The 20,993-nt window shown below is 39.1% G+C and overlaps 1 protein-coding gene across 38 annotated transcripts in view; it reads right to left on the reverse strand.

The window, feature by feature from the left end:
* Nucleotides 1-20,993, reverse strand: part of Nrxn1 (neurexin 1) — a 1,071,743-nt gene that overhangs the window by 37,965 nt on the left and 1,012,785 nt on the right. For 2 of the 38 annotated variants that reach the window (XM_016004278.3, XM_016004277.3), the window contains exon 1: nt 16,955-17,108. The exons of the other annotated variants lie outside the window; for them this stretch is intronic. In XM_016004278.3, coding sequence (XP_015859764.1) covers nt 16,955-16,987 — 33 coding nt within the window. In that variant the 5' untranslated portion in view covers nt 16,988-17,108. Of the gene's footprint in view, nt 1-16,954; nt 17,109-20,993 lie in introns of those variants that run through there. 38 annotated transcript variants of the gene reach the window in all.

The following is a 20,993-nucleotide window of genomic DNA, read 5'->3' on the forward strand; positions in this document are numbered from 1 at the left end:
ATTTGCATTTGAGCTGAACTGACTAGGCTTAAATGCCAGCTCCATCACCTAACAGCTCTGTGGCCCTGGGCAACTTTCCTAAGTTCTCCAGGTTTCTTCCTGTGTAAAAGTGAAGTCATCGTCAATGATTCTGCACAAGTAACATGAGAACGAAGGAAGGGATCGAAGGCTGACAGGACTATGGACGAGCATGGTAGCTGGTCCATGAAGCTGTACTGAGCATTTATTATGCGGATACAGCTGGATCTCAAACTGGCACATGTTTGCCTTTGTTTTATGGCCATGTGGGAGGAAATAATAATCCTTAGCACTAGACTCCATAAATATTTAGGCACAAAAATTCCCTTCATGAGGGAGAAATTCACAATTCTCCATTTAAAGATGTTATAGACAATATATTGTATAGTATAGTATATTGTATTATATGATATGAGAGCAGTGATGGAACCGTATGAAGCAGCATCAAAACATGGACATGCTGAAAACACAAGGAGCATCTCTGCCATTCTTCTCAGCTGCCGACTGACCCAAGAATTCATCATCTTTGGAGGCTCTGAGGGTCCGAGTAGTTCCTTTCTAGTTAAAGCAAGGGAAACCCTTGCACACTCAGGCATGGGTCAGGTGACCAGTGCAAATAACTGCTGTGCCCGGGTGCAGGTACCGACCTGCTAGCTTTCCATCCGGTTAGCAACTTACTCCTGTCACTTTAAGCTTCATTTTTGGACATGTGGATGGTGAAAATAGCAAGTAGGATAATTTCCTCCTATTTTCTCCTGCATTTACACAGTATGTCTTTGAAATAGTCCCCTGTTCCAGTGAATGTTTTTGTAAAGCCTTTAAGAAAGGCTGGAGGATGGCACTCATCAACATCACTCGTCACTGTTAATTCTTGAGGGCACTTGGAAGTTGGTGCAAGGCCCTTTAATGATGAGTTAGAGATGCACAAGAGGGATGTGGGGGGGTTTCCTGATTGTCTTCTATTGAGAACTAGGAGCTTCATTGGAAAGACCACCTTTGTGCACATGCATCACTGGGCAGCATCTGTGACAGAATTCTTCCTACAAGTACGGGGGTGTTTGATTTATTCATGTGATCTGGCTGTGGCCTTTCCTCCCTGCACTCCGCTGCCAAATCTGTCTCCCATTTCCCTTCATTCCAAATGTTGGGATGCTTGCTGATCAAGGACATGGAACAAACCTAGTCAATACAAAAATGTTCCCAGGAGAAATTATGAAAGCATCCAAGTCTACCTTTAAAACTGGACGTTTAGAAGTCATTTTTCCTTATGATTGGTATCATCCTCAGAACTATCAACATATCAATGTCTCAGAGCCCAAAGTAGATCATCACCCATGCCTCAATGCTTCCCTAAACACTGTGAGCATGTGTGGTGTGTGCATGTATTGTATATGTGTGTGTGTGTATGCCCCTGTGTGTGCAGAGGCCAGTAGTGGACATTGAGTGTCTTTCTATCACTCTCCACATTATCCCTTTACTACAGGGTCTCTTCCTGAGCCTGAAGCTTGTCTGGCAGCCATCAAGCCCCAGCGATCCTTCTGTCTGCGTGCCCTCATAACACAGGGGTTACAGGTCTGAGGACGGTCACGTCCAGCTTTGTATGTGGGTTCTAAGTGTCCAAACACGTCTTTCTCAGGCCCGTTCCAATTACTAATGGCTCTTCTCTCTTCTAAAGCTTTGTAGGCTCCTCCCCCTTCCAATTTGCTCCTCAGATTTACTTTGAGCTGGAACACAAGATAATGTTGAGAAATAATAAACTGTCTCTAAAGAAAAGAGTGTCAAGAAGGATTCTTAAATAAGAAATCCCAGGTGATTCATAAACACTTAGATGTGGCTCATGAGTTCCAGCACCTAAGACATGTCTATTTTCTACAAGTGCAACATTTCCCATGAAGACAGTTTGCAATTCTTTCAGAAATATTTGAATTATGATGATCTCACCAAGTCCAGAAAAACTTATTATTCTCTCTCTATCAATCCTTTTAAAATGTTGTTTTTATTATTATTTATTTTATGTGTATGTGTATATGGAGTGCGGGCAGTAGAGGCCAGGAGAGGACACTGGATCCTCTGTAGTTGGAGTTACAGGCAGGTGTGGACAACCCAAGTCAGGAACTGAGCTTTATTCAACACCATTAACTGTTGATTCTGTCCAGTCCCCCATCTCAATTGTTATTTTCTAAGATTAAGTGAAATAGAAACCAATGGTTTCTGTGTTCCCCTGAGTTTGCTGACATGGAATGACAGAGGCCGAAAAGCCATGGTCTTACCTTCTTTGATAACTTGTTCCCTGAAAGCCTGGCTGGTTCACTGACACACATGCAGATGGAATCTGATGTGGTTTCACTGTGATGGTGCAGACTTGGTGACTAATCATGTACCCTGAGCACAGGAAGGAATGCTTTCCACACTCGTCATATTCCTGCCTTCCTAAAGCAGTTATTTGCCTAACAAACCAAGAGTCAAACAAATCGAGTCTGGCTACTGATTACAGGATCTTGTATTGGCCTCCCGAGAGGTCTAGTCCATGGTCCTTTGAGTTGGGCATGCCTACATTGAAATCTGGGCTCTATAAAGGGTACAGTTAAAACTCGAATGAATTATGCATGAGTTTTCACCTGGAAAATAGGAAGGTTCAGTACCAATCTCTGCAGTGCAGCTGTCAGACTTTAGAAACCATGATAGATGCCATGAATAGCACTCTTTCTGGAAAACAGTAAGTGTTAAATAAACCTTGGCTATTGTCCTAATTATTGTTTGTGACCTACTTCCAGTACACTAGAAGGCAATGCCTTTCTCATTAAAGTGGATTAAACCCCACCACCCGAGGACCACGAGATGCAGACTGTGTACATTTGCCTTGAAGAGAATATTGTAAAGGGGAGGAAAGAAGGCAAATATCTCGTGAAGAATGCAAATGTATTTTTTTTTTTCTGAATGCCCTATTTTGCTTCTCAACTGCTAAACTCCATTTTCTTTCAAAACATACTCCCGACCATTCCAAAGCATTTCGAGTTGGAAAGCCTTGTTTTTGTTTCATAATAAGCTAACCGCAGGTGCAAACTCAGGGGAGACAGACCTTGGAAATTTTAAGTATGTTGCTATGGCAATGGTTTGCAAGAATGTGTATGGGTTCTGTCTTAGCTTACAAGCATTCAACTGAGTTCATAAGTAGAGGTTCAAATCACTAGACACACAATGAAACAACTTTCTGTTGCTTATAGCAACCAGAGAATACTATCTATCTATCCATTCATCCATCTATCTATCTATCTTTCATCTACTGATCTATCATCTATTCATTTACAATGTAGAAAACTAGTTCTTTAATTGCCTGGTTTAAATGGCTCCTTTCCCCCAGATTGACTTCTCTAGGAGAGGATGCATACACAAACTATTATAATCATTTTCATCATTGTTGCAAATTCCCAACATGAAATAACTGTATTTTTTTTCTAGTGAATTTCACATTACCAACACCAAAATTGAACTACACATGAAGAAGAGTGATAAATTCAAGAACTGTAGAAGATTTTTTTTAAAAGGATGCCTCTTACATCCTTGGGAGTACAAGATTCTTTTCATTGTACAACTGTCGCAGAATGTCACCATCACCTACAGAAAAAAGACAGCCAAACTCATTGTGCGATTGCATGCGAACCATCCTTACTGTAATGTCCTTAAATGTCTCACTAATGTTTAATGCTAAAACCCGAATGCTAGCCCCAAGATTCTTGGCAAATGCACTCGCATACTCCATAAATGGTTTTCACAAAATAATGAAAATATAGCTCTAAAGTTATGTATTTGGTAATGTAGCAACTATTAAAATATTTTTGCAAGTTATAAAGCCCTTCCATCTAAAATTAACAATATAAAACTTCTGATCAATATTTAAAAAAGCATTAACCAGAGAGTTGGATTTCTATGGGTATGTGTTCTTCAGTGTCCTTAGCAAAAACATTTACTGTGAATGGTTCAGTGTCATCTAAAGTGACATGCATAACATAAGTCCAGATGACCATGCCATCTCCTGCTCACCTACTGACAAACCCTTCCCACAGCATGGCCAGCTACCAAAACCTGACAGTCACTGAAAATTTGCTTTGGTGCTTTAGTTTACCCACCCCTCAGTACACACATATACATGCACAGGTATGTGTACACACACACACACACACACACACACACACACACACACACACACGCGCATACACACACGCATACACACACACACACACACACACACACACACACGCACACACACGCACACACACGCACGCACACGCACACCCCTTGTCTCTGCCTCACTACTTGCTGTAACACCATGTTGATGCATTTGGAACTTGCCGTTGTGTTCTTGTTACACCCCCCACCCCGCCCCGCCCCATCCTAAAACAGCCTACAGCAATGCTGGAATTAAACACACGAGAATACAGTAATTAGCCATGCAAACTGTCAAGTGGCTGTAAAAACGGAAACCAACTCAGGAAACAGAACCATCAGCATTTTCAAGATCTAAGAGGAATTTGCATTGAGTTTTCATTTATTTTAAAAATAAATAGACTGCTTAAAAAAAGTCACTGAGATTTCTATGGAAATAGGGCAACTCAGCTGATGTGTCTTTACATTTTGGTTCTCACTATGTAGATAATATAGAAAAGTTTTCAGTCCTACACGATTTCCAAATAAACTCTTCTCTCTTTCTGTTGTCAAAGGTGGATAGTGACAAAATGTTTTCAAAATGGATACAAACAGAGGCCAGAGGTTGAATCGCATCCAGTTCCAGTTCCCCATGCAAGGTTTAGACAGTTTTATGAAAACTAACTAAATTAAATTGAGCTTTAGGAAATATGGAAGAGGAAAACCATTCTCAAAATATCTGGTGTGCTTCTGGGTGCATGGTCAGGAACAGATAGCTCACTTTGGAGAAAGAGAGCATTTATTAAAAACTTGGCAACCAAGTTGGCTGGTTTGGGGTTACGAAGCAACTGGTTTTCCCTCTCACCTTCTCTGTGGCATTCCTATGAGACAGTATGGACATTTCTGTATATACAGTTTCATCTGAAATGCTAAGCTATGCTGCCATAGATAGCTAAAGTTCCTTTAGCCCATTTGTATCCAGAAACAGGAACACATCAGAATTACTTTAAATCCAGAATATCATTAACATACAATCCAAGTACAGTTGAAAGAAAATACAGTTTTCTGGCTTAAATCCCTTAGGTTTCAACATGCTGGAAATCTACTGAGGATGTAGAACACTGTGACCGAACCTGGTCTAGAATAAGACACAGTGATCCAGGAAAAGCTCTGAGAGTTATCCTCCTTGGTCTGGGACAAATCCCTCTCCATCCCATTGCTGTATAGAGTAAAGTGGATGACTCCTCAGGATTTTCTAAAAGCACAGTAAGAGAGGGTAAGGCAAGGGAGCCTTGAGGCAGCCGGTCTAGCAAGCCTGTAGACGGTGATGTCTGTTCTAAGGAGCTGTGCATGTGACACACTGCATAGATGCCTGTACACATGTACAAATACTAGTTCATATCTGACTGGCAGAATCTGAATAAGCTCTCTGATGTATACCAATATTAATATCCTGCTTTGATACTGAACTAGAGCGTGCAAAATGTAATTGTACAAAAGAGCCCAAGTTGGCCTGGCCAACTCAACTTTCCTGTTCAGGGCTGGCTCTTCTTTCCTTATCTGTGGACACCTTTCCACCAAATAAAAGAGTATCCAACAAAGGACGCAGTTTCCCAGACAATCGCCTGCTTGCATTTTCCTTGACAACTTTCCGTGAATCTATATTTATATATATCACAAAGAAGTAATCTTCTGTACCATAAAATGACTTGCTGACAGTCAGATATGAGATGATGTATGGGGACAAATGCTAAATAGAGTGAAATTCATTGATTCTGAACCACTTGCTCCCTGAAGTAATCATTGGTTTGAATGTACTTACCATTTTGAGTATTTTACCCTGATCTGAGGTAGGGATACTGCCACAGGACATGTTATTGCTAATGGTACCATTTTAAAGCTGTGTTTCTCTAATTTATCCCTGAATACATAAAATTAGGGCATAAAATCCATGAGAAAAATCAGCAACAAAATTACACACTTGTTTTAAAAGAGAAAATTGGAATAAAACGCAAACGAGATAAAACTGGAAAAAAATGAAAAGGAATGGTTAGGGATTCCTCAAAAATGAAGTTTCCTGTATTGATTTCTGGGCAGTACAGCTTCCACCTATTTGCTTTTCTCCTATCACGTAATTTTAGTTTACAATCTTAGGATTCCTTAGAATCCTTACTCAGCTAATGGTTATGATACTATCAATATGCGTTCTTTCAATGTCCCAGAATTCAGGACTCTCTTGACCTCCACGAAGTCTAAAAATAATCGCTGGTGACTTGGCAACTTTATAACTAGCGCTGTGTTCAGGATTTTGATTCTTTGATGACAGCAGAGGGCGGAGATGCCATTCCCTGACATCTGGGAAAAGCAAGGCCAAGCAAACAGAAACAATAAACGTTAACTGCAGAAGACAGGAAAAGGGGAGTCTTTCTTCACCTGTGTTTGGATAGTGGCAGGGTGTCTCAGTCCATTTTACAAGTGCGATAGTAACGGAACCATTTCAGAATTGGGGAAATAGAATTAATCTCATTCAGTGAGATGTGAAATAAATTTTGACTTTAAATTCTAAAAAGAGTATGTCAGAAATTCAGAAAAAAAAAAAAAAACACTGCTCTGGCCAGGCTAGCTCTAGGACTGAAGTGTGTCTTTCAGCTTTTGAATAGCAATGAAGACTTTAGGGTCAAACACCACATTTTAAAGAGAAGAATGCTGTGAGTTGAAGTTCTCCTTCCTCACATAGCTTTTCAAAAGGAAATGGCAGGTGCAGCTTCTCATTCACACTCCTGTGGTGTAAGAATGGGGGCGCCTATGATGAAATGGCTGCACACACATCATCGTTTGTCCAGAGTTAATTCCATCAGCTACAAAAATTGAAAATGGTGATGGGAATCATTCCTGATGAAGGCATAAAATATGTAATGGGAGACCGGTCAAGGGTGGAATACTTGTGACGTGGCTCAGAGTTATGGACCTAGCGACAGTATTCACGAGGCCACAATAAAAAGAGCTGGCCAAGAAGTATTTGGTTCCCGCATGTCCTCCTGCTCTTCTCCGTGAGGAGCTACAGTGCTTCTTCCTATGTTGCAGAAGGCCCGGGGAATGTTTCCAATTGAAGTCTTTCAAGCTAACTGCTCTGGAAGTCAAATCTATCATTATAAGATTAGTTTAAAAGCTAAAACGCTACTGTACATATCAATTTATACTTCAAATTGCTACTTCCTTGGATTATCCATTGAATCCCAGTAGGGAGTAAATAGTTTCAGTTTAGATTCTGACAACAAATTAAAAAAGAAATCCTGAAAGATATAATTACTACATCTTCTATATCTTAAGAAGTCTTTAAATTCTTAATGTAAAACTCTCAAATTTATATCCATGTGTCTAAAAGACTACTTCCCTGCTAAGGAAGCATACTGACCATGAATGTGTGTAAACTGTACTGGTTCTTATGTACAAGTAGGGAATGTCCATAATAATAATTTGTCCTACATACCTTTTGTTCTCAGTACAGACCCACTTTCTTTTGTAAACATTTATAGAAAAATGCTTGCAAAGTCTTGTTCTCTGAGTGTCTCATCTGGCATTTTAAAAGTCTGTCTCCCATAAATTTCTACCAATGCTATTTCTTGGGTCAACATTTTCCTTTCCTTCCTCTTCCATTAGAAGCCACAATGCTCCTTATCGTTGGGAGGACAAAGTGAAGCTGGTTTGGGAATTGCAAGACTTTTAGTTCAGAGCATATGTCACCTTATAAAACATTTATTGATACAAGGCCTGAAACTACAAAGAGGAGGTACACATTGACCGGGGTGATTATTCGGTGCATTCGCCTCTGATTTTACACCACAGGCTTCTTATTAAGAACAGCAGAAAAGAAATGAGAGTTCTTGATACATGGGAATAAATGTTTTCACTTATAATGAATAATTTAGCTATTTTGGCTTCCGTTGTCTGAAAAATAGATCACAAATAATTGTGCAGCCTCCTAGCCAAGTGGAAGACAAGGAACACAGGCAGAATAGAAACAGTCCTTTGTCTTCATAAAGAAAAATTGCTTGTTTCTTATGAACACAGTCTGCAATTTTTTTCTCCGTTTGCCAAGAAGAAAAGATGGCGTTTCTTCTGTTGCGTTTCCTATTGTGGATTTCTAGGATTCCACACGGCCAGTTCCCTGACATCCAGCAGACTCACAGGCAGAATGCTAATGAGCCCATGCCATCTTCGCTGTGGAAATGGCAAAACCAACTTTGCCTCTAATTAGGGCCATGATGGAATTATCACACAAAATCACCACAAAAATTGAGTAAGAAAATGCCAGATGCAAATCTAGGCAAGGTGATTTAATAACATGAAAGCCATCCCTGCTTCCAAGACCACTGTTTAAAGAAGAATCTTTCTTAAAAGACGTTTACATTTACCCATGCTCTAGAATCACAAAGTCTTAAAGTTGCTATGTCTCACCTTAAAAAGGAGGGGATCAAGCACCAAAAATAGTTGTAAGTCGTCTTTAAATTGCTGTAGAACCTTCCCTGGTACACTTTATTGCATAAATCAATGGAAAAGAAAATGTTTACAAACTGGGTAAGCTCCCATCAATAAGCTGTTCGCGTTGGGATCTGTAGAATTTCAGGGGAACTGGAAGTGACTGTAAGTGTAGATATGAAGTTCAGAAGAGAAAGCTGAGAGTGATGTAGATAAACCAAGAAGAGCCAAAAGAGAGAAAAGATTCTGAGCGCAAACATAAAATCAATGTTTAAATCAGAAGAAAGGGGAAAAAAATCGGTGACTAATGGAAAGGTCTGCTTCTCTGCCAATTATGTTCACTCCTAAAACTGTTCAGCCCATGTTTCCTAGTGGAAATTCTGAGTAGCCATGAGAGGAGGATTCACTCAATTAATGTTGGAAATCAAACTACTATCACACTGAAACCTCCCAGCACAGTCTCATGATACTTAGTAACAGGTAGAAAATTGGAATTGTTCTAGAAAATCATCTTTCACTATGAAGTGGTACTGGCAAATGTGAGGTGATTACATTAGATACTAACTTTTGTGTAAGACTGATGAAAGGAAAATGATGTTTAATGAGATTATAATACTTTTTATAATCTAAGGTTAGTCCTATTACCATATGCATTTTTAGTTAAAGAGTGAGAGGAAATGCTTTGATCTAATTAACTTCTAGATGGAACTCTATTTAGCCCAGGCTAGGCTGGAACTCAGAAATCCTTCTGCCTCTGCCTCCTGAGTGCTGGGATTAAAGGCATGCACCACCATGCCCATCTGTTATGAGATTTTGCATGTGTTATTTTTTTTTAAGGCTCAGATACATTCAAAAGGGCAAGGAAAGGGAACAGCTGCAACCAATAAAATATAAATCCATCATTTTTATATTTATAGGCATCAAACTTATTATTCTTGTTTGAATGGCATATTTTCAAAATATCCTTGCATTTTAGAGTTCATTGTCAATCAAATGCCTAGCTTTCCAGTCTCATCACACTAAATCGTCATATCTTCATTCATAACTCTTCCCACAAAGTGTAAAGACTTGATACAATGTTTATGGACTTGTTAGGTAGAAAGAGATAAGCTGAAATCAATATTTATTTTGTTAATACACCAGGGGACTCTTTTTAAAATAAGGCCACCATCTATTGTGAAGCTCATTGGTCTTTTGAAAACTCAGCCCAAGCTAGAGTCATCTGTGAAAGGGATCTTCAATTGAGAAAAATCTCACCATCAAATTGGGACTGTGGGCAAGCAAGTCTGTGGAGCATTTTCTTGATTATGAGAGGGGGCAGTTCCTTGAAGCCAATGCCACCATGGACAGGTGCTGTGGAATAATCCTCTTGTACACTGTAAAGATTTGTCAGTGGAACTGGTTTAATAAAACACTGATTGGCTGGTAGCTGGGCAGGAAGTTAGGTGGGGAAACAAAACTGAGAGTGCTGGGGAGAAGGAGGGTGGAGTCAAGGAATTAACAGCCAGACACAGAGGAAGCAAGATGAGAATGCTGAACTGAGGAAAGGTACCAAGTCATGTGACTACACATAGATAAGAAGTATGGTTTAATTTAAGCATAAGAGCTAGTTAATAATAAGTCTGAGCTACCAGCCGAGCATTTATAAATAATATTAATCCTCTAAGTCAATTATTTGGGAAATGGCTGCCTGCCAGATATTTGGGAACAGGCAGGAGGGAGAGAAATGTTCTGCCTACAGACAGGTGGTCCTAGGTAATATAAGGTAGCAGGCGGAGCAAGCCATGGGAACAAGGCTGTGACAGCATTCTTCCATGTCTCTGCTTCAGTTCCTGCTTCCAGGTTCCTTCCCTGCTTGAGTTCCTGCCTTGGCTTCCCTCAGTGATGGATTGTGATTATGTAAGCCAAAAAAGCCTTATCTCCAAAGTTGCGTTTGTCAGTCTTTCATCGGAAACAGAAAGTAACTAACAAATGCTTCCCGATTGTTATCATAGAGACTGTGTGTAAATGATAAATTTGAGAATCTAGGAAAACTATTGCCATGGATGTCTTTAAACAGCACCTCAAGCTTACTTATCTCCAGTTTGGGATTTTGTGAAGCAGGAACTATTCAGCTTAATATTTCACACCAAAATGTGGTTAAATTGTGTAATGTCCTATAATTAGTGTTCTAAACAGAAACAACCATTGAGGAAATAATACCACTGATAACAATTCCAGGAACATGGATAGACTGTGTGTGCTGCTATTTTTACTTTTCAAAATTGTTTCACTCAAGCCCGGAGACAGCATTCTGACCACACTCACATTCACTTTTCCGTCCTCTGCAGGAAATGAAGAAATTGAGACGATAACACAAATAGCCACACTGAAAATGTCTTGGACTAATTTACAAGCACACTTAATTTACCTTTAGGCCCAAGATACTTATACTTGCTCCTAATCTAGCTATTTAGAAAAATAATTAGTTTGAATGATAATTCCTGCTCTTCCTCCTCCTCCCCTTCCTTTTTCTTCTCATCCCACTCCTCCTTCTCCTCTTTCTTCTCCTTCCTCTCCTGCTGCTGCTTCTGAGCACTGATCCCAGTGCCTTGCACATTGTAGACAAGTACTCTACCACTGAGAAACACTCTGGGATATTATGGTGATATATAGCCACCTGATTTTATCTGATCTTGCATTATTTTTCATGGTGTGATCATATAACTAGGGGTGTTTAAACATACATAGCAGAATGACATTAGCTAGTCTCTAACTACAGTGAACTCTATCTGTAATTAAAAACACCATCAGACAACCAGAAGACATGTGCCCATTAGCTGATACTCTAGGGTGAGGTAGTTCAGCCTACAGTTCTCTTTTGGTGTTTTATTTGTTCTGATTGGTCAAGTGAACTTGTAAAACAGCAAGTACCTAACTTTCTGTTCAATCACTGATGATATCTAGCACAGTTTTTGTACAGCTCAATCAACCAGTGTTTTTACAGATCATAACTAACAGATGTGCAAGAACCACTATGATGAGAACTTAGCCATTGTGATGTATTATGGAGAGAATCTCATCATAAAGATAAGATGATGCCTTGAAAAGCCAACAATAGTTATTCCCTGATCAAACTTCTGACTTGTTGCAGACATCCTTTGGACCTATTACTTAGCAGCTACATATTTAGTGATGCTTTATATAGACACACATTTCATAACACTACGCTAGGCTCTAAAGATATTGCATTATCACCACAAACCTAATGGAAGGTGATTCCCTCAAATGTGCTACTGAAAAAAGTTGTGTGTAAGTGAAAACAATGCTTTTTAACACAATGGAGGGTGAGTGTAAGAGCACATGTACTTGTGGAATAGAGCTAGCTTACACATGAAAAGATGAGGATTGATTTTTGAAGCAATTGCCTTGCAACTGCAAAGTACAAAGTTAAAAAAAATGAATTTCTAGCAAAAAATTGACCTGACAATAAATAAGCAGTTTTATTAAATAATAAAAGTAGCACTGCTTTACTAGAATACACACTTTATCATATATATGCTCACATATATGTAATCTATACTTTTATGCACTGTATGATTTAGTAATCCCTCCAGTGATTGACTACAGGTTGTTTGCCTTCTGCTTCCTCCACCAGAGTGCTGGGTATCAAATTGAAGCCTTCCCACATGCTAGGAAAATGCTGTGCCACTAAGTGACATCTCCAGCCTTGGCATTTTGTCTTTGAAACGTCTATCAACATATTTTGGGTCAAAAACTTGGAATAATACACTTCGAGCCAACAGAACAGCTTTTAAAAAGTAAGAGTAACTGAGATGGCGGTATGAGATTTCAGGAACAACTTCTCTGGGAAGCTGAACTCTCCAGCTCTGTTAAAATCTTATTCGGTGCTCTCACCACTGTTAAACTTTTTATCTTTAAACCAAGGATATATGAAGTAATGGGGTGTTTATTGAAAAAAGAACATCACATCATGGTTTTGGAGAAACAGTAAGAAAATATATGAGACTTTCTGGTATTAAGAAAATAATTTGTTTTATCTGAAGATTAAAAAATGATGTTGGATTAAAAAAAACTGAATTTGGAGATACAGTTTGGAAAAGAGTTACTGATGTCTAACCAAGTGATTCCAAATGGAGCTGAAAAGTTGAGGAGCAAGTAAAATGTGTGATGGTAATCACATAATTTATAACACAAAGAGAAAATATTCCATAGAGTCTTGATTCTGCTCAGTGGCCATTTGTTTGGACTCATTCTGCACTGAGTCTCCTAGAAGGCTCTAGAGATATCCATGGATCTATAACTGCCTGCGACTTTCCCCAATTATTTTAAATAATGGAGATTGTTTGCCTACTCCAGAGTATTGTGCTGTTCTCCATTCTGCATGTCAGAGTGACTAGGGCAGAAGGGAGGCCTTCAAGATATCAAATATCAGCTGTTATATAACGGTAAATAGGGCAGCAGAAAGTGAAATCAATTGTTTGGGCTGAACAAGGGCAACCTTAGTAGAAATCAAAGAAATTCAAAGGTTAATTATATACAAGAATGTACTTTCATGGAACACTGCAAAATGAACTCTCACTGTGTTGTCTGTAACTGGCAACTTTGAGCTCTGGGGTAAGGAACATCATTTTTCTGATCAAAGGGCTTTTGTGCCCATGAATTGTAAGTAAAGCCACAGAGGAATAAAAACACTAAGAAGCAAAGAAAGGTGGAAGGTAAAAGAGAAGACAGGATAATAAATATATATCACTTGGTTTGGTTCCAGTTAGGTATTCAACACACAGCTCACCTATGGATTATGCTAATATATGTAACATCAAAATTAAGAACATGGATTTGGATGAGATTGGGTGCTTTCAGGGTGGTAGGGCAATAGACAAGGACACTGTTTTGGATAACACAGAAGATTGTTTCTGGGCTGGAGAAATGGTTTAGCAGTTTAGAGCACACGTTGCTCTTGCAGAGGACCTGGGTTCAATCTCCAGCACCCACATCACCTGTAATTCCTGTTCCAGGGATCTAATGCCCTCTCTGGGCACCAGGCAGACCAGAGATGTACATGCATGCATGCGTGCCGGCAAAAACATTGTACATATGATATAAAATAAACAAATCTAAAACAGAAAACCTTGTTTCAAATGAGTCATTTGCTAAATGGTGGAACATACATCTAGTTCTTAGAATCTTTAAACTATATGCATAGACAGAGGCTTATGGTTCTGGGCTCCATGTTTCTGCTTCCTGCTTGAAAACTAAAAGTTGTAGGTTATTGGAGCTTTGCACACAAATCAACATCCGCCATAGTGTTAATTGATTGCACTTGTAGTTTGTAAACGTGTCCAGAGGCTGTGGAATGAACCCATTTCACAAATTAAAGGGGTATATGGAACCAACACAGACAGTAACATTTCAGCATCACCATCTCAAATGTCTTTAATATGTAATGCTGCACCATTAATGATTTTGTAAAATGTAACCATTTCCCTACTTAATATCTCAATGAGAAATCTGCTTGGCAGATAAACCAAATACAATTGGAATCAGTTACCAAATACGACTTTAGAGATTGTGCTGTTTTTAATTGATTGATTGATTAGTTACATAATTGGTGGACTTTAAGACAAGTGTTACTCTGTCTCTCTGACTGGCCTTGAACTCAGTGAAACTCAGGCTGGCCTCATACTTGCCAAGCCTTCCACTTCCTCTCAAGTGCTTGGAAACTGGTATGTCCCAATGTATTTAGTATTTTATGGATATTGTAAGTTCACTCCTCTTTGCCTATAGCCTATCCTATTGAATAACTTTGATAGTATACTCAGTGGAAATTCCACCCTTTATCACTGGGTCATTTTGTTTAATGAACAGCAGTTAACATGCCAAAAGAGAAATCTCGGTTCCATTTTCTGTGTACTGACTCTTGTTTCTTTCTAGGAATGTTAGAGGGAATTTGCCAAATGAAGAACCATTAATTTCCAAGGATAGGACATAAAGGAAAAGAGATGGGGCCATGATGAGGAATCAGCTGTCTTCACTTCCTGGAAAAAAATATTATAAATTGCCCAAATACAGATCAAGAAACCGATTATCTTCAATACCATTCAAGATATACCAAAGCTCAAGGTTTCTATTATCCTGCTTAGATGATGATTCTTTGCTTGTAAAGACAGGGTTCCAAAGATATGTCCAAAGACACCTGCAACATGGTAAAACTTTCTTGGAGAAAAGAAATCCTATTTGCAAGGTGCTCCATCTAAATGATAAAGCAGTTGGCACTGAAGGACCCATGTATTTAAACATTTTTAATTTGTGTTTTCAGGACATGATTTGGATCAAATTCATTTGTATTTAGAATTAGAGATATTACCTGGATTCAAGAAAAAATTTTATAAGAATCATTGAAATCAGAGATTTTGGAAATAAGTAACTTTCCATCCTGCCCTGGTCCTGTGGCTTTTGGGGCCAAAGCTGTGTGGCTATGAGTAACAGAAAGCCAGGTGGAGGATGCTAAGAGATTTATTTCATTTCAGAATTTCAACTGGTCATTGACCCTCAGTGTTTGTGGCAAAAAGAACAAAACCCTAAACTATTCAGACATTGTTATACAAAGACATGTGCGTCTATGTAAGAGTTAGTAGTCAGTAGTAGTGGTTGATTTATCATAGGCTGTCAGTTTTTCAGTATTGACTCAATAGACACAATTTTGGTAACACTCTGGATGCTTCACTCAAGGTCTGGTAAACCAGTTCAATAGTAATTTAGATATTTCCATTTAGATGCTACCAACTCAAATAGTATAAACTGGATTTGAATTTTCCTCCTATTTTTCCTTAACATGGTAAAAACAACAACAAAAAATCCACAAACAACATAAAGGCAAGGCACCATTTATAACCTGGTAAAGCAATTTCTATTCATGGATCTTCTTCCACAATCTAAGCAGCAGAGGCTACTGAATTTGAAATAGCTGTCACCACAGAAGTGATACCCTGTCTCATAATTAAAAGAAGACGCAATCAGAAGTTCCCGTGAAAAGAGACAACAGGCTTACTTCACCAGGAAGCAAACACTCTTCCTCCCCTCCCCACCCCCAGCCTTCCTAATGCTAATGTGCCGTCCCTTCTGTCTTCCATCTGCTCCACCCCCACCTATTGTCTCCACTCCCTGCCAAGCATGCCGGTCCCATCTGGACATCCGAGTGCTTCTGCTAGCTTTGATTCCCATGGGTCCAGGGAATGCTTGAAAGCCAAGGCATTTTTACTCCTCTCAAGAGCAAGGACTAGCTAGAACAACATCAAACGATCCCCCAAGGTAAATTTTCTCTCTCTCTCTCTCTCTCTCTCTCTCTCTCTCTCTCTCTCTCTCTCTCTCTCTCTCTCTCTCTCTCTCACACACACCCCAAATGCCCCTCCCCACATACACATTCACACACATATCCAAAGATACACAAAACCTCTTGCATACATAAACAGCAGTTTTTCGAATCCTATCCTTGGATAAATTATTTTAGAACACATTCTTAGTTCTCTATTCTAGGAAGCATTTCTAGAGATTGAAATCTTGCTGTCTTTGAAACAATCAAAGTTAGTATTTCAAAAATATCAACAACTTTCACTATCCAGCACATACATTTCTTAAGTAAGCAGACGTGATATAAATGTTACTCAAATCCTATCACCAGGAAATATTTATAGTAGTTAAGTTTAACCACTGATCAGTAATACAATTTCTGTTACCCAACATGCATATAATTCAGACACAACACCTTGTGAATTCTCCGTAAAAATTTCACTGTGCGGCAATGCATGCACGGCCAGACTATAAGCATATTTAAGCAACATTTCTACCAAATCACTACCAGTAATAAAGCAGTCTGGTAAGTATTAAAAGCAGCGTTTATTCATGCTTTTACTTGACACAAGTTAATACACACACACACACACACACACACACACACACACACACACACAAAACCACGCAAACACAAGTTTTGGTTGTTTTTGCCACAAGCATGCTGGAAAAGAAAAAAAACCTCTGAAGCTCACAGAAAAGCAGCAGACAAAAACTAGAAGCAACCATGCTCAGGGTTTAAGGACATTTCCAAATTTAAAAATCTCTCTACAGTTCATACACAGCGTGCATAAATTTGACATGCAATCTCCAAGAAGAAACATTCTCATATAAATCTTAAAATCAGTTCATCCGAATGAGCCTGTTCGTATTTCCATTCTTATTGATTTTAAGCTTCTGGTATCTTAAACCCTGCATGCTGCCGAACTAAGCTGTGCTTAGCGGCTGTGAGAGAAGAAGCTACCTGCGAGTTTTCACAGTGCCATCTCATATCCATGTCTGTCTGGCTACCCTGCGTGCTTAGAGCTTTTTTCTTAATTCTTAATGGAAATCCTAGGAAATTTAGTCCATCCTCTGAAATCAATACTGGTGACAGGAGAGCTCCCTGACTCAGTGGGAGATCAAGATGATAAATTGCCTGCGCATCAGCCTGGCCTATCAGTGCCCTGCACACAGATGGGCGAGAAAAGACACAGAAAAGGCTCTATCAGTCACGTGTCACGGAGGAGCCAATGGCTGGCGCGCTACTGCAGGAAGGGATGCTGCAGTTCCGTCTGCAGCTGACGAGGCTGTTGGTACACAGCCCAGCCCGCGCCCCGCTTAAAAGTCCAGGCAGTCACTGCTGTTGAATTTGCTTCGGGACTCAAGGGGTGCAGGGCTGCCTTTAACCCCTGTACTCACACGCGCAGGGGCTTTTCCTCTATAATTCTTTCCAACCCACATGATCACCAGTCAGAAGAGAAAGTATTCCTTTCAACATCTCAGACCTTAACTCCCACGTGCTTTCCTTCTGAGAATTGCCATTGTTTTTTGCCTCGTATTAAATTAGAAGCCTTAAGCTGCGATTATTATCTTGCGCTCTTTATACTAGACTCTCCTCAAAGCTTTATAATTGGATTTATAATTTTATCTCTAAGTCAATGAATGGCAACCCCCCCCCCACACACACACAATGTTTTATTTATTATGAATGCTTTTATGGGGTGATTTTTGTGAGAGCAATTATGCGTCAAGAAATACATTGTGTATTTTGCCAATTAGAACACTTCATTTTAAAACCGAAGAACCAATAAATATGCCACTTGATTGATCATTAAAAATAAAAACATGCTGGAGGCACACATCCTGCTTCCTAAATCTGAAGAACAAATGTGTAAGCTAGCAATAGAATGAAAATATGGACCTCCACCACCGCTACTACTACTATTATTGCTATTATTTGCCTTTCCTCTGAAATTTAAAATAATTCTTTGGTAAATAAAGGCTGCACACCTGGAACACCATATGGAAACCTGTCCCTAATCCATCTGTTACCATGCTGCAACAGGAATACAGTCCACAGTGCTTTACAGTCTGAGGGTGTGCAAAGAGGAGAGACTATGGTATTTTTTTTCAAACAACAGGACCGTGAAGGTTTAAGAACCAAAAGCTCAAAAGAAATATTGAAATATCTTTAGGGATGAAACTATATAAGAAAATGCCACAGGCACTTTTAAAGTTAATTAGTCACCCAACACGACTCAGAAAAGTGAATCTGAGGATAAACACTAATAGGAACACTGTCAGAAGTAAATGGTGACCGAGCTTGAGACTGCTATAATCTCTCACTCTTTGTTGACTACCATTTTTATAAGACATTCCTAAAATATAGAACCCTGTGATAGATTTTGCAAGTGTCTTTTCCTCTTTCTTTTTATTAAGCATCAGCAATGAGAAAATAATGGAGCACTTTTCAGTTTCTCTAAATATGTTGTCTTGTGATTGATACATGGATTTGACCTATTTGTTTAATAACAACATAGCCTCTGACAACGAGGTTTTTTTTCCTTCAAAACAAAGGTGAAAGCAAATAATCACCATCAAACTTGAGCATCATATACTGCTATTTGAAATACAAGGAACAAAACTTAAAAGCTGCCTAAGCGCACACACACACACACACACACATACACACACATACACACACACACACACACACACACACACACATACACACACATACACACACACACACATACACACACACACCCATACACATACATACACACACACACACACACACACACACACACACACACCCATACACATACAAGTGGTATATATGTACATTTTCACAAAGACACAAATTATCAGGTAACAGAGGTTTATCTGAGAAAGGAGACTAAATTCAAAAGGGATGTGAGATATAGTTTAATCAGGTTCCATTTTGTACACTTTCATCAAATGTATATATTATTTACTTTGCCATTTAATGGCAATTAACTAATAAAATAATGACACTAGTGTTCATTTAGGTTTTGAAAAACATGGCTGATAGATGCTTTGAGGGACAATACTGAGGGGAAAGGAGATAGATGGGAGAGGACAGTAGCCCCTTTTTAGGCAAAGGAAAGGGGTAGGCATGCACACGAGGAATCTGATACAGTGTGAAGAGCTCCACAGTCCCCCTCAGTTCTAGCCTTTCATCACCAGATATAAACGACAGTGCTACCTTACATGGGCTAACAGCTATAAAGCATAATCGCAGTTAACCTAAAGCATCTCTGACCTTTACATGTAGGAATGTGAAGAGATGTGGTGTGAATAATTTCTCTGTTTACCGAGACTTCCAAGTTAGCCAGTTTAATCTTAGTCTCTAGCTGGATGCAACTTGCAAGAAGCAGCTGAGATAAGCTTGAATTGCAATTTAGGATATTACTACTGCTTGAAAGACAAGGAAATATTCCATAAAAAAAAAAAAAACAATATGTGGACAAAGACAAAGAAAAATCAATTTTATTGTGTTCTTCACCTGGCATGAGTTCATTTCATCCAAAATCTAGAACTCAAGATAATAGATAGTGACCATCATTCCTTGTTTCTGCCTAGATTTCTATAACTTTAAGAGATATGAAATTAAAAATGAATGAATTGGCTAAAGTTAGCCTAGGGCTGATGATTTCTTAAGGATTTCTTTTTAACCCTATATTATCCTAAAAACCAGTTACTTGTGTTGGTAGCTCTGTCCTCCACCTATCTCTCTACCCCAAACTGGCTATTCAAGGATAAAGGGGTGTTTTCTGATTGGTACAACCAGAGGCTATACTGTCATCTAGTGATTTGGGGTGCACAGGGCATGTTCCACAGCAGGGACACCTGGCCCCAAATTGCAATAGTACCATGATGTAAAAGACATGTCCTAAACACTAAGCATTTTTATCTTATTTTCAACCAAAAAAATTAAAAAAAAATGTATACTGTGATTTATATTATCAAGATGCAATGACATAAGTGAAGAGGGTTCGGACTAGGCTAGCTGTGGAAGGAAGAAAACCATGAGTGAGGATGAGAGGCAGAGCACAATTCACAGTACGATGACCTGGAAGTCAACAGAAAACATGTTTAAAAGGATGTCATGGCCAGTTTGCTCAAATGCTGCCTTTGGCTCAAAGAATCTATTCTTCATAGATTTTCTTTTTATTAAAGTAAGAAATTAATATAAATATGTCATATAAATTTATATAAATTATATAAAATAAATGTAAAGTGAGAAATTAATATCATTTGGATTAATAATGCAAATACCAATGACTTGAGTTCTATGTGCCCCCATGGTTTTGCATTTTTAAGCATGTGGCCAGGTACAGCATAGGACTAGATGAGAGATGGTATGAAGGGTGTAAGGGCTTTTCTCACCCTCAAAATAAAAATTCTTAGACTACTTCAACAATCCTTGAAGGCAGGAATGGGAAAAGAGAAAGTGAGCAAAGCCTATCACGAACCATTCTGTAGCATGGCTTGCAAAAAGGGCAAAATGCCCTTCTTTTCCCTCAGAAACTGCCCTCGGCTCTTGTCCTTAGACACCCCAGTGAATCCTTTTATCCATGAGCAAGGTTCCGGAAGGCAGGGTTCTCAAGACCAGCTTCAGATTCATTCTCTTTTTGGCCTTCATTCATGTCATGTCAATTCCCATGCTGTTTCAAGCCTGAAATGGTCATGGTCAGTGCAACAGGGCTTAGCTCCTGAGCTATCTAGCAATGAGAACAACTTCATGCCCCATTCAAGCTCTTGTTCATAGGAAGAAGTTATAGGAATGAAGTCTAGGTCTCTCTTTCCCTCTTCCTGTCCCCTCCCCTTTCTGTGAGCAAAATTCTAAAAGGATAACAAGTTATTAAAAAAATCCCAAGACTCATGGGTATCATAGCATACTGTTGTGTGGGGGCAATACAGGCTGATAGATTTTCATCACTTCCTCAGCTTTTATAGCTCAAATAGTTCAGACTCTTCTTGTATACATCAGACTT

The sequence above is a fragment of the Peromyscus maniculatus genome, chromosome 22 (assembly GCF_049852395.1).
Source record: "Peromyscus maniculatus bairdii isolate BWxNUB_F1_BW_parent chromosome 22, HU_Pman_BW_mat_3.1, whole genome shotgun sequence".
Classification (NCBI taxonomy): domain Eukaryota; kingdom Metazoa; phylum Chordata; class Mammalia; order Rodentia; family Cricetidae; genus Peromyscus; species Peromyscus maniculatus.